At 57.9% G+C, this 13,574-nt stretch overlaps 1 protein-coding gene across 1 annotated transcript; it reads right to left on the bottom strand.

Moving 5' to 3' along the window:
- Positions 1 to 4,565: 4,565 nt before the first annotated feature.
- Positions 4,566 to 5,501, bottom strand: LOC122899060 (olfactory receptor 287-like). The gene has a single exon (XM_044236730.1). The coding sequence runs from the start codon at positions 5,499 to 5,501 to the stop codon at positions 4,566 to 4,568; it is 936 nt and encodes a 311-aa protein (XP_044092665.1).
- Positions 5,502 to 13,574: the final 8,073 nt, after the last annotated feature.

Below are 13,574 nucleotides of genomic sequence, written 5' to 3'. Positions count from 1 at the left end.
TCAGATGTTGCCAGGGTCAGGAAGCAGAGGAGGAGGGATGAGCGTGCGGAACACGGGGTGTTTCGGGCAGTAAAATGATTCCACAGGGTACCACAATGGTGGATACACTGCATACACGTTTGTCGAAACCCACAGAAGGCATACGAGTCAGAGTGGCCCCTGATGTGAACTACGGACTTCAGCTAATATTAATGTACTAACATTGGCTCATTAAGTGCAACAAAGGTACCCCCACTAATGCAACACGGTACTAAGGACAAACCGGGGGAGGGGTAAATGGGAACTCTACTTTCTGCTCAGTTTTCTATAAGCCTAAAAGTGCTCTTAAAGTCTACCACTTTAAAAATCCTTTAAAATTTTTCCCTTGAAAGGAAAGGATGCAAGAGCAGGCAGTGTTCAAAGCTGGTTCTTTACTGACTTGTGGAGGACCCAGGCACCCTCAGAGCCAAGCCCGGCCAGGCTCAGGGGCCCTGCAGCTCCGCCCCCGAGAGGCAGGAAGCCCAGGTGGGCCGGGTTCCCAGGTGAGCGTGGGACTCAGACCGAGGCTTCCACACGAACATCATAATGCAAAGAGCACAGTGTTCAAACTGAATGTTCCAAGAGCTGCTCTAACTGGTGCTCCCCATCTTTCTGGATGCCCATTCCGAAACCCAAACTTTCCTAAGGAAGGTCTGCCCAGACCAGGTCCGAGGCAGTCTTGTTCTGGTGTGACTTGACGTGTCACAAAAGCAGCACAAGGAGGGAGTTGGGGAAATCGGAGGGATAAGAACCATGAGAGACTGTGGACTCTGAGGAACAAACTGAGGGTTTGGGAGGGGACGGGGGAGGGGGATGGGTGAGTCCGGTGGTGGGTATCGTGGAGGGCACGGACTGCAAGGAGCACCGGGTGTGGTGCATAAACAATGAATTCTGGAACACTGAGAAGAAATTTAAAAAATAAATTAAAAATTTTTTTCAAAGGGTACACAAAGACCGTTTAACCCTTAATGCTCTGGAGCACCTTGCTGGTGTGAGTCCCACCCACCCAAGAGCCAACGAGCCTCCCCACGACCACCACATTGGCCGGGAAGTCCAAAGTTTGACGAGATGCCCCAGCCGGAGCCCCTCCCCGTCCCCGGTTCGCATTCCACACCCTCTTTCCGTGGGAAAGCCCTGAAGGACTCCGCACCCTCCCAGGCAGAGGAAGGCAAAGAGGCCCCCCACCCGCCCCACCCTGCGACAGCTACAGTGCGGCCCACACTCACAGTAAACCGTCGCGAAAGAGAGCAAGAAAGGAGGGGACAGGTGGCATTTCCTGCTGGTGGGAACGCAAGCCGGTGAGGCCGCTCTGGAAAACAGCATGGAGGGTCCTCAAAAAGTGAAAAAATAGAGCGACCCTAACCCAGCACGTGCACAACTGGGTATCTACCCTAACGATACAAAGGTAGTGATCCGAAGGGGCATGTGCACCCCAGTGTTGATAGCAGCAATGTCCACAATAGCCAAACTATGGGAAGAGCCCAGATGTCCATCGACAGATGCTGGAGACAGAAGACATGGTTCGTATGTACAATGAAACACTAGTCAGCCACCAGAAAGAATGAAATCCTGCCATTGGCAAGGACCTGGATGGAACTAGAGGGTGTTGTGCTGAGAAAGTCGGTCAGAGAAAGACGGTTATCATATGAGCTCTCATATGCGGGGTTTAAGAAACAAAACGGAAGATCATAGGGGAAGGGACGGAAAATAAAATAAGATGAAATCAGAAAGGGAGACAAACCATAAGAAACTCCTAACTCTAGGGGCACCTGGGTGGCTCAGTGCCTTGGGCTCAGGTCCTGATCCCAGGGTGCTGGGATGGAGCCCCGCATCGGGCTCTGCTCGGTGGGGAGCCTGCTTCCTCCTTCCTCTCTGTCTGCTTGTGATCTCTGTCTGTCAAATAAATAAATAAAATCTTAAAAAAAGAAAAACAAACCTCCTAACTCTAGGGAACAGACTGAGGGTTGCTGGGGGGGGAGCGGGGGATGGGCATTAAGAGGGGCGGGGGGTGCGGTGAGCACTGGGTGTGATCTAAGACTGACGAGTCACTGACCGCCACCCCTGAAACCAATAGTCCACTATGGTAATTGAGTTTAAATAAAACAAAAATTTTTTAATTTAGAATTTTCCATATCACACTGATTGATCTGTGAATGCTGAACCACACTTGCATCCCAGGGGTAAATTCCACCTGGTCAGGGTGGAGAATCTTTTTTTCTTTTTTTTAAAGATTTATTTATTTATTTGACAGACAGAGATCACAAGCAGGCAGAGAGGCAGGCAGAGAAGAGGAAGCAGTCTCCCCGCGGAGCAGAGAGCCCGATGCGGGACTCGATCCCAGGACCCCCGGGACTATGACCTGAGCCGAAGGCAGAGTCCCCAGCCCACCGAGCCACCCAGGCACCCCGTGAATAATCTTTTTTTTTTAATATTTTATTTATTTGAGAGAGAGACAGTGAGAGAGAGCATGAGCGAGGAGGTCGGAGGGAGAAGCCGACTCCCCATGGAGTCGGGAACCTGACGGGGGACTCGATCCAGGGACTCCAGGATCATAACCTGAGCTGAAGGCGGTCGCCTAACCAACAGAGCCACCCAGGCACCCCCCGTGGATAATCTTTTTAATGTCCTGTTGGATCCTATCAGCTAAGATCTTGATAAGAATACCGGCACCCGTACTCATCAGGGATATTGGTCTGAAATCCTCCTTTACTTAAGAAAGAAAGAGAGCATCCCCCTTTGGCCTTCAGAAGCTACCTAATTCCTCATCTTGAGCTGATGCCCCAGGGCCCTCACCTGGGCCAACGTGGGGACAGAGAAGGCCCACCCTCTACCCCCCTGCGCAGAGGGGCCCCTGGAGAATGATTAGCTGAGGACACGGTGCAGGGGGGGGGGCAGGGCTCATGCAGGAGCAGGAAGCAGAAGAGTCTGGTGGATCCCCCCCCACTGGCACCCCTCAGGGTCACCCATCCTGGGACCCCCCCCCATGGCCTCGTCTCCTCCTGGCCGAGGAGACGGCCAGGTCACTTCCAAATCAGCGGCCGGTGGCCCACCGTGGTTTCTGGCCATGCTGATCCTCATCCACGTGGTCTTGAGGGGTCACGCAGGGTCTCTGGGCCCCAGTGCCACAGAATATAAAGTTACAGGGTCTTTGCCTCCCTCCCTCCCTGCCCTGCCCCAGGCCGGCTTCCCCCTGCAGGGGATACCCCAGGTCTATGTCGCTATGAGCTCCAGGGCGACTCGCCAGAATGTCGTGAAGTATTTCTAATGTCCTCACCCCTCTAGCGAAGCCATCAGCAGATGTCACGTGGACACTTCAATTCACTGTCTAGAAAATAACTTCACGAAAGCACAGACTTCAGAAGCGTCGTTAGCTACGGAGGATGGGGTGTACACGTCAGACACAGAGTATACTGGCCAAGGGGGTCCCACTGGGTGGACGTGGCCCCTCAGCCCACTGGGCAGGTGTTGGCCGGCACCTGTGGGCACAGCTCCGCTCTGGGCACTGGGCTACCATGGAGAGCGAGCACTCACCAGAACCCCTGGGCACGGCGTCTGTCGGTTCTGCCTGGCCCGTGTGTGCGGTGGAAAGGGGGCGACGGCCGGGTCTGCTGCATGTGGGCACGGCAGTAACAGCCGTATCTCCTGAGCACTGGCTCCCCACAGACCCTGTGCTGAGCACTTTGGCCACACCGAGTCATGCACCCTCATAGCTCACGACGTGGCAGTCACAGTCTCTGTTCGCAGATGAAGACCCAGACGTCAGAGTCGTTCCGTGACTTGCCCAAGCCGTGCTGGCAGAGGCTTGGAGCCCAAGTACCGATGGGCTGTGGGGCCAGACCAGGTCTCTCACAGAGGTTCTGGACCCGGAGGCGTCACGCGACTACACTCTCAGAGGCCAAACCGAGCTCCCCTCCCTCCCTGTGACACCCGTGCTCCCCACAGTGTGGACCCCAGCAGGAGCCTTGGTGGGCATGCTCCGAGGCAAACCCACACACTGACTCCGGGTGGCCCCCAAAGGCTGCCAGGTTTCCTCAGCATTTATCTGAATACTCTCCATGGTCAAACCTCCCCCGCCACCAAGGAGGAAACGCTCAGGACACCACAGGTGCTGGCAGTGGGGGGAAACTCCACCCCTCACTAACAAGACAGCTATCAGCCCCCAAGACCCAGACCAGGCTGGGGGCCCACGGGCTGGTCTGGTGCCCAGTACTTGCTGGGTGGTGACTACTGGAAACTTCATGCGGTGCTTCTTCTGGGCGGTGCGTCCCCACTGCCCTTCCAGAATCTGGGTTTGGAACTCCAGGGGCTGAGCGCCCCCAGGCAAGGCCTGTGAGAGGGGTGGGAACCCCCTGAGGCCAGGATGGGATGGGGGGCCCTCCACACGGCCATGCACCCAGCCCAAAGCCCCCTGCCACCCCAGAGCCCCTGACCACCCTGTGATATCAGGGTGCTATTCACAGTCCGGACAGAGACGATGATGCTGAGAACTGGCTCCCACACAGGGGACGGCCAGATGGCCCAGTCCTGCCGGTGGGTTTCCCAGGGGCTCACCTCCCCTGCACCCACCTCCACAGAGCCTCCTTGACGTCCTTGTTCCTCAGGGTGTAAATGAAGGGGTTCAGCACCGGGGTGACCACAGTGTTGAGCACGGTGACCGCCTTGGTCAGGTCCAGCGAGCTCTCCACCGAGGTCCTCACGTGCAGGAAGATGGTGGAGCCGTACCAGAGGAGGACCACGGTCAGGTGGGAGGAGCAGGTGGAGAAGGCTCGGCGCCGCCCCGCCGCGGAGGGGATCCCTACGATGGTGAGGATGATGCAGGCGTAGGAGACCAGCGTGATGAAGCAGGAGCCCAGGATGACGCAGAAGGCGATGCCGAAGGACACCAGCTCCACGACGCGCGTGTCGCCGCAGGCCAGCACGATCCAGGGCGCGATGTCGCAGAAGAAGTGGTTGATGACGCGGGAGCCGCAGAAGGAGAGGCGCGCGACGAGGGCGGCCGGCGCGCTGATGGCGGAGAAGCCGCCCAGCCAGGAGCCCAGGGCCAGGCGCGCGCAGCGGCCGGGCGTCATGAGGCTGCTGTAGCGCAGCGGCCGGCAGATGGCCAGCGCGCGGTCGTAGGCCATGGCGGCCAGCAGGAAGTACTCGGTGCAGCCCAGCGCGAAGACGAAGTACATCTGCGCCGCGCAGCCGCCCAGGGAGATGGCTGAGCCGCGCCGGGCCAGCGTGGCCAGGGTCTTGGGCGCGCAGGCTGTGGTGAACCAGATCTCCAGGAAGGAGAGGTTGCACAGGAAGAAGTACATGGGCGTCTGCAGGTGCCGGTGCGCGCCGACCAGCGCGATGATGGCCAGGTTCCCCGCCACCGTGAGCGCGTAGGCCACCAGGAAGAGCACGAAGAGCCCCGCGCGCAGCCCCTGCGGCCCCGGGAAGCCCAGCAGGATGAACGGCCCCTGCGCGGAGAGGTTCCGGCCGCCGCCCCAGGCCATGAGCCGCTGTTGGGACACAGGCCGCCACGGGCCAGTGAGAGGGACCTCCCCTGCCCCAGGCCCCCACCAGAGGCCCAGGAACGGAGGGGCCGCCCTGTCCTTCCTCTCCAGGTCTCCTCACCTTGTCTGTGTCCCGGACTCCAGCCAGGCCTAGGGTCCCAGTGGGTGCCGGCGAGTAGACCAGGGACCTCGCCCTTTTGGGGGAAGTGGCTCAGGACACTGGACCCAGGTTATCAGTTGCTGGCCAGCTGGGGAGGGGGGACATCTCCTCATTCTAGACTCTGTCGCCTGGGGAGGGGGGTCCTTACTCTAGACTCAAGAAGACTGGGAAAGGACAAGAATTGTCAAGTTTTCACAAATGAAATTATGTATGGCCCAATTTTTAGCATTTTCTTCCAACAAACCAGATTGATTCCTAGTGAAACATGCTTCCCTATCCACCCCTCGCCACACACCCAACACAACTGACGCAGGAAGCCCATGGGGGCCCTGCTCCCCTTGCCTGGGGCTGTCACCCTGGATTGTTAGCTGGAAACCAGGCAGCCCGTTGGCCCTGAAGTGTGAAACAGTCACATGAGCAGTGCCCCCTCCTGGCTGGAAGCTGGGGATGGCACTGTTGCAGGGCGGGGTGGGGAGGGGCTGCTGGAGGGGAGGGGTGCTGGAGGGTGGCTGTCTATAGAGGAAGGGGAGGGGCTGTGGCACCAGTGAGGATGGGGGTTAGTGGGAGCTGAGCTCGGTTCCCTAGAGCCCAATCCCTCCCAACCAGGGCTGGATCCTGCCCGCTGGCCACTCTGGGCCAACAGGCACCCGAGGAGGGTCCGAGAGGTAGCTGGACAGAGGCCGGCAGTGACCCCACGAGCATGGAGCCCAGAGCTCACAGCAAGACGGGAGGGGCCCAACCGGTGGCGGCTTCTCCCACAGTGTCCAGACACTGGACCCACTCCAGGAGGGTTGCCCTCAGGAGCCGCGGAACCCTGTGCACTTTTCTGCCTGCGCCCATCCTGCCCCCTGCCAAGCACAGGTGCACACATCACACACAGTCACACGCTGGTCACACCCCACACACACACATACATATGCCTTCCACACCACACACACGGAGTTACACGCTGGTGCACACACCACACACATACATGGGCACAGCATGCACACTCAGCCTGGGCTCACCTGTGTGTGCGCACTCACTACCTGAACGAGCCCCAGGAACACTCATCCTGCTTCCTGATGGGCTGGGGGTCCCTGGCCTGAGTCCCTTCCCACAGTGCAGTCAGCAAAGCTACCCTTAACAGCGCCGGCCAGTAACAAAGTAAGCCACGCTCTAGCCACACCTGCTCTGAGCCCCGGCCTCGTGTGCCATGTGCCATGCAGTGGCCTTCAGGCAGAAAGCAAAGCCCCAGCAGGGAAGACAGACCAGTCCCCTGCCTGTCCCAAGTCCTAGGAGTGGGGCCGCTGTGAGCCACGGCTGGCCTGGAAGAAGCAGGCTTTTGAGCAGGGTCCCCATGACTCCGCTTCCGGGGGGCAGAATGCCCTTCAGCTGCAGCATTCAGATTTACCAGGACACAGACCGCGGCCCGGGCTGCACTGGGACCCGAGTCCACGGCATCGCCCATGAGCACTGGCCCCTGCCAGTCTAGTGCTCTGCCTGGGGTGTTGGGTCCTGACCCAGGGAACTGGGGCTCTTTTTCTTAGCCTTGACTCCAGGACAAGCCTCATTTAGAAAACCATTTTCACTGTTGAAGATGACTGTTACGAAAACGAAAAAGAGGCCTCCGCAAGCCCTGCCCTGTCCAGCTTTCTCACAGCTCTGCAGTCCTGACTTTCCCCTTCCTCCCCTGTGCCTGGGGATGAGGACGGCTTTCCTGCTTCCCCTGTGCCTGGTGTGGAGGAACAGCAGACCCCAGCTGTGCAGGGTGAGGACCCCCAGATCCTACGGAATCCTGCACACCTTGCAAGGGGTCCCGTAATGAGGTCATGTTGAGGCCCCCCCAGGTGGTCCGACTCCTCGTGGGGGACAACAGGCGTGGGGGAATCAACCTGTCTCAGGAGAATCCACTTACCCAGGTCAGCTTGGGGGACATAGCACGGTTGGGGTCACTCACCGAAGGGGTCTGAGCAGGTTCCAGGACGCCCCCCTAAAGCAGCCAGGAAAGCGGGAGGGTGGGCGTGGGATGAGCCCAAGGACCCTCCAGGTGGGGCTGTGTCGCTGGGAGGGGGCACTCCCTGTGGCCAGCTGACCCTGTGACTTGCCCGTGAGGGACTCCTGTGGGCCGAACCGCTTGTTTCCCCTGCCGAACTCCTGGAGACACAGCCACAGCAGGAGTGGGGGTCATGGGCCGCGGGGGCTGCTCGACCACTCCTGTGGCTCCAGCACCTCCATGGCACTGGCCAGGAGGCAGGTTTTGGCTGGCCCAGGAAGACGGCTTCGTCATCCACCAGCCCTAGACCCGAATGCCATCCCCAGCCCCAAGTGCGCACGACTGCTCTGCCCAGGTGACCCGGACTCTGGTCATTCAGACCAGCACTGGCCGGTCCAGCACAGACCCCAGAGCACAGGCATGGATGCTGCCCCAGCGCCCCTACCATGGGAAGGAGCTCAGCGGCACCTCTGCCATTGTCCTGTGCCTCTGGCTGCCGCCCTTGCCTCCGACTGTGGTCAGGCAGTGCCCTCTACCTCCTCTCTCCCAGGACAGTGTTCCACCAAGCCCTGCTGGCCATCAGGTAGCGTGCAGCCCCTGGCACTCCGGCTCACAACCCAGGTAGCAGCTGCCCCCGGTACAGGGCAGCGAGGCGGGTCCGGCACCCTGGATAGCTCCCCTCCCCCACCTGCCCACCCACCAGCGAGGAGAGCGGACGGTGAGCCCTTGGCCCCGCAGGCAGCCCTCTGACACGCAGGTTCCTTCTGCCCTCACACAGTCCCCCTCGGGCTCAGGCCTGCAAGGACCCTCTTGTTAATTATGCAGCTGGCTCTAGGGGCTGGTGAGGGCCCCCAGGCTGGTCCTGGGCAGGGACCAGCACCGTAAGCGGGTCCTCTGGCCCTTACGCTGTGCCTGGCAGCTGTTTCTCACCCACAGCTCAAGGGCATCTTCTCCAGGGCCCAGCCCCCCGCCAGGCCCATCTCCTGGGGCCATGCCTGACACAGAGTGCCCGCCCCTCGAGAGCATCTGGGGCAGTGGCGCCCCGTGCACCCCAGGACAGGTTCCGGCTGTGCACTGGGTTTTCTTGGCAGGCGCCCTGTGCCTCAGTTTCCCCCTCTGTAAATAGGGGGTTTGCTACAGGTCAATAGGCAAAGTGCAGGCTGTCCCACTCCCCGCCCCCCCCAAGCTTTCTGGAAGTAGCCCAGCTGCGGCCATTTGTTGCTGCTGCTTCCCTAGCTGGGGCCTCCAGCCGGTGAGGACAGGAGGAAGATGTGCCACGGGGGGAGGAGCAGCGGTCGGCAAGGCGGCTTTGAGCAGAACCCTAACCTCCAGACTCTGCCAGCATCAACCTCGGGGACCTCGAGACCTGTGGGGTGCATCCGGGGTTTGTGGAATTGGGCTCCTGGCCACGGGCCGGGCTGCACGCCGGTGGTCCCTCAGGGCCTGGGCCTCCGTGGCAGGGACTCAGCTGCCCGGGGCTGGCATCCGGGAGGCGGAGGGAGTGTGCTCCTCATAAACCTCAGCCTGTTTCCCTCATCACATTGGCCAGAGCGGATCCTGCCAAGGCCCCAGGGACAAGGGGCACCGTGGCAGGCACACGGTGTGCGGACCCCTGCCGACCTGCTCCAGCCTCGAGTGCTACCCTGCCTGGGGTCCAGCACCACCGTGGGGCCACTGCCACACGGGTGTCTGGGCTGGGCTGCCCCTAATTGGGAGCTCGTTAAAAGTTGGTGGAGGGTCTCCCCCGAGGCAGGACTGTTGCCTTGTCAATTAACTCCCCAATCAGGGGCTGCTGTGGATCTGGGAAAACACAGGCATCTGTTTCATTCCATAAACACTATTTTTCCAAATATAACTTCTAAATATAGGAATTTGGAAGATATAGAAGAAAAACTGTCAAAGCACAGATCCGCACGGAGACCTGCTGTGCTCTCCGCGCTCTGCGGTGTGTATCCCCGGGCACCCTTGTGAGCGCCTGTTTCTGTTACATCACCAAGGTGTGGCTGAAATACAGCACACACACAGTACGCACCTTCATGGGTCTCAAGACGTGCACACAGCCCTGCCATAGTCACCAGAAATGCCGCCGTCACCTCTGAAAGCCGCCCTCCCACAGGAGAGCCCCCGGCTGGCACCACACACCAGTGTCGCACAGGAGTACGCAGGAGACACAGACCCCCGCTTCTCTTACAAACCTGTGCTGACCCAAAGCTTTTTTCAAACTTCTGACGATATCCTCACCGTAGAGGAAGGGCAGTTCAAATGTTACTCCTCATGGACAAGACCACTCTAGAGGTGACAAGGCCCAGGGGCTTGTGCCCAGAAAGGCAGAACCAGACCGCGAGCTGGGGACTCTTTCCCGGACCCCCTTCTCCATGAAGGTGCGATGGTCTCCTCCAGCTTCCTCTGCAAGGATCAAATGGGATAAGGGTGCCACGGGCTCGTGAGAAGGGGTTGATTCTGGGTTCCTCAGGGGCAGACATGGATGCCCTCACAGACTGAAAACCTGAACATGGCATTAAAACGGGGCTTGTCCTGACTCCATTCCAACTGAGACAATGCAAGGACAGAAATCAGATACCAGAGCGAAGCCCCAGAATGAATGCAGATTTCCAGCTGATGTGGGGAACCCAGTCTGCTAACGGGCCTTCTGCCCAGCTGCAGCATCGGTAAAGGGGAAGAAAGAGACTCCAGGGTAGAGTTCGTGCAGACATTTCTTTGAAGACGGAGGGGTCAGCCTCCAGTTGCTTCCTTTAAGCCAAGAGCTGCCATGGGCGTCCCGGAGTGGGGGCTTGGGGGGCGCTGTGCCTTCTCCTGCAGGCCCCTAGCAGCCTCCAGGTCAGGAAAGGGAGGGTGGCTGTCCAGGGGTCTGCCGGCCCCAGGTTCACCAGGGAGGGAGGGTGGAAGCCCCACCGGGCAGAGGCAGAGGCAGCAGCGGGACCACGAGGACCGTCGGGACGGACGGTAGGTTAGACGCTGGATATAGGGCTCTCTGAACCAAGGCAAGGTGTGGGCAGGACTGGCTCCTCCCGGACGCTCCAGGAGATGCTGTTTTCTTGCCTGTCCCAGTCTCTGGGGGCACCTGCTGTCCCTGGCCCATGGGCCCTTCCTCCATCTCCAAAGCCAGCCATGCAGCAGCTCCAGGACACTGCTCTTGGGTCACATCTCCTTTGAAAGACCCGCCTGCCTTCCTCTCCCACCTCCAAGGACCCTAGGATGACACTGGACCCGCCTGGGCAGCCTAGCTAGTCCCCCGACCTTGGCAGCCAAGTGATGTAAATCCCCCTTCCCATGGAACACGGCACTTTTACGGGTCCCGAGGATTATGTCATGGATATATTCTGCGGAGGGGGTGTCCTTTTTTGCATACTACAGACGGGAAGTAGGAGGAAAGCCCCCGCACCATGCGCCACGGGGAGAAGGGCCCACCTGGTGGGGGTCTCCTCCCAACATGCCGAGTCCCAAGACGGTCTGTGTTCTGTGGCTTGACTCTCTGAGAGTTGTCAGAAATGCCAACAACTTGAAAATAAGTCTCCTGGTCAAACACATTGTAAAGGAACAGTTAGAGACAGAACAGAGCCATGTTCCAACTATGGCAGGCAGTTGTGATGCAAACAATCTCTATTTTTAAGCAGTCATGCAAAAAATACTCTCCTCTCACAATCAGGAGCATGTGCCCAGGTCCTGCCCCTGGACTGCCTCGACCCACAGCTGCTGCACCAAGAACACCCCTGGATCCCACGGCAGAGGCGTGAGCTACCTCCGACCTGTCTGTCTGCTCTGAGGATGCTGTACCTGCCCCTTCAGGAAGCCACATAAGATGTGGAATTTGGGGGTCAGAATAATGATACCACCTCTTACCCTTTGAAAACTCTGCAACACAGTGTTTCCTTCTGATTTTAACCTCTTGATAAGGCGGAGCAGTGAAGACCACACCCTCTTGTTCTCATGGTCAAATCCACAATCTTTCCAGAAGGACTAAGTACGGGTGTGGGGAACAGGCCAGGGTGTGCATTCGAAAGGCACAGTCAGATGCAGCAGAACAGGGAGCGAGGCGAGGGGCTGTGTGCCTGCAAACACTGCAGCCGCCCGTGAGAAGCACAGAGGTTGGCAGAGAGCGCCAAGTCCTCAAAGTACCGGAGAGCCCGCAAATCTGGAATATCTACCAGTAAGACGCCGGCCATCCCCAGCTCGCAGGCACCACTGACCCACGAGACACACACCCTTCAGGCAAATGTAAGTAGATTAACCCTTAAGATTCCCTGAAGCAGGCAAACTAGCGGGAGAACACTTAAGACACTTGCTGAAACTCCATCTCCACTGAAATGATGCGTAACTTGTGACAGTATCATGCCTAGGTTATCACTCGTGGGGTATGCTGATTGCCAGAGTATCTTGTTTGGACAATGTCGGGAGCCACGCTGGCAGAACAAGAACAAGATGGCGCATGCGCTTTTGAGGAACTAGATGTGATTGGCTGACAGCTTATGTAAGAGGTGCATGAACACTGCGGGACCCTTAGGTGGTGGAAGGGAATGATCATGTGCGCGCTGCATGTAAGGGCGGCTCATTGGCTGTTGCAAACTGTATATATATGTGTGAACTTCCGTGTAGGAGAGGAGCGCGGAGCGCGGGGCCGCGGGAGCAGGGGACCAGCACGGGTTCCCGGCGCTGCGGCGTGGTGCACAGGGCGCAGGAGGAGAGGCTATGAAGAGAGCGCAATAAAGAAGTTTGCCACCCTGTGTGCCCCCGGGTCGTTCTTGATGGTGAGAGCGACACGTGGTGCCGAAACCCGGGAGCGCTTACGTGGTGGGAGGACACACGGGAGCTAGGCAACGATAAGGTAAGAGTGCACCCATTTCTATCTTGTGACAGGGAAGTTCCTTAGGGACGAGAAAAGTAATTTCCGGAATGGGAAGGTATAGAATGGAGGGGCCGTTAAGGGACCTTCTTAAGGCAAATGGCACACCCTTGAAAGCAAAAACGGCCCGCTCATTTTTAAGAGAGGTGGAGGAGGTCGCTCCCTGGTTCCTAGAGGAGGGGCTGCTGAATATTCCGCAATGGGAGCATTTAGGGGAAGATCTCAGGCGCAGTCCAAATATCGCACCTGGAACTCTTGCCGTGTGGTCTTTGGTGAGGGTCTGCTTACAATCTACACGAGAGCCCTTAAAGCAAGCAGTGCAACAGGGAGAGGAAGTTTTTGAGCAGGTGAAGGAGGAGTCCCGTAAAGGATCCTCACGAGACTCCGATTCTGAAAGTGAAAGCTCAGAAGGGCTCTCGGACAGTGAGCTAAATGACATAGAAGAAAAGGAGAAAAATAGAAGGAAGGAATCACAAGGTCTACAGGCCTTAGAGGAGGTTAAAAAACAGCTTGAGAAAAAAGATGAAGCACTAAGAAAGGCCATGGCGGAGTTAAAATTGCGAGAGGAAGCTGTGGTGCAGTTAAAATTAAAAGCGGAAAAAGATGCTGTGGCGTCAAGATGCAGGGACCAAGCCCGAGAGGAGCAGGCCACTGGGGCAATCCGGACCCTGTGCAGCGAAAGAACCCCCTTTTCTCCGTTTCTAACAGTGCACTGAGGTAAGTGACGAATTTATTTAGAAGAAAATTCTGGCCAGATAAGTTTTAGGAAAGTTCACTGATTATAGTGACGATTGCAACGTAAGCTCACTGGTGTTAGTGACGATCTTGAGAAAGCTCACTGTTTTAGTGACGATAGCAGTCTAGTCTTTTCTTTGCTTCTTGACTAACGTTACAGCCAATTGTAGCACAGCAAAATCACGGTCTTTTCTACCCACCCCTGCCTATGTTAAATCTCCTTTGTTCTTTATAATGTTTAATGCTTCCGATAACCATGTTTCTAGTCTCCCTTGTACATCGCACACTTGCCTCCTGTCTGAATGCTGGAACACCTCGAGGGGCGACTCTGCAATACCAGAA

This window comes from Neovison vison, chromosome 2, assembly GCF_020171115.1.
Source record: "Neovison vison isolate M4711 chromosome 2, ASM_NN_V1, whole genome shotgun sequence".
Lineage (NCBI taxonomy): Eukaryota > Metazoa > Chordata > Mammalia > Carnivora > Mustelidae > Neogale > Neogale vison.
The sequence above is the reverse complement of the archived record's forward strand: the minus strand, read 5'-3'. Positions and strand labels throughout refer to the sequence as shown.

Excerpts from the sequence above, each read along its gene's own strand:
- LOC122899060 (XM_044236730.1), bottom strand. The coding sequence starts at position 5,501 with ATGGCCTGGGGCGGCGGCCGGAACCTCTCCGCGCAGGGGCCGTTCATC.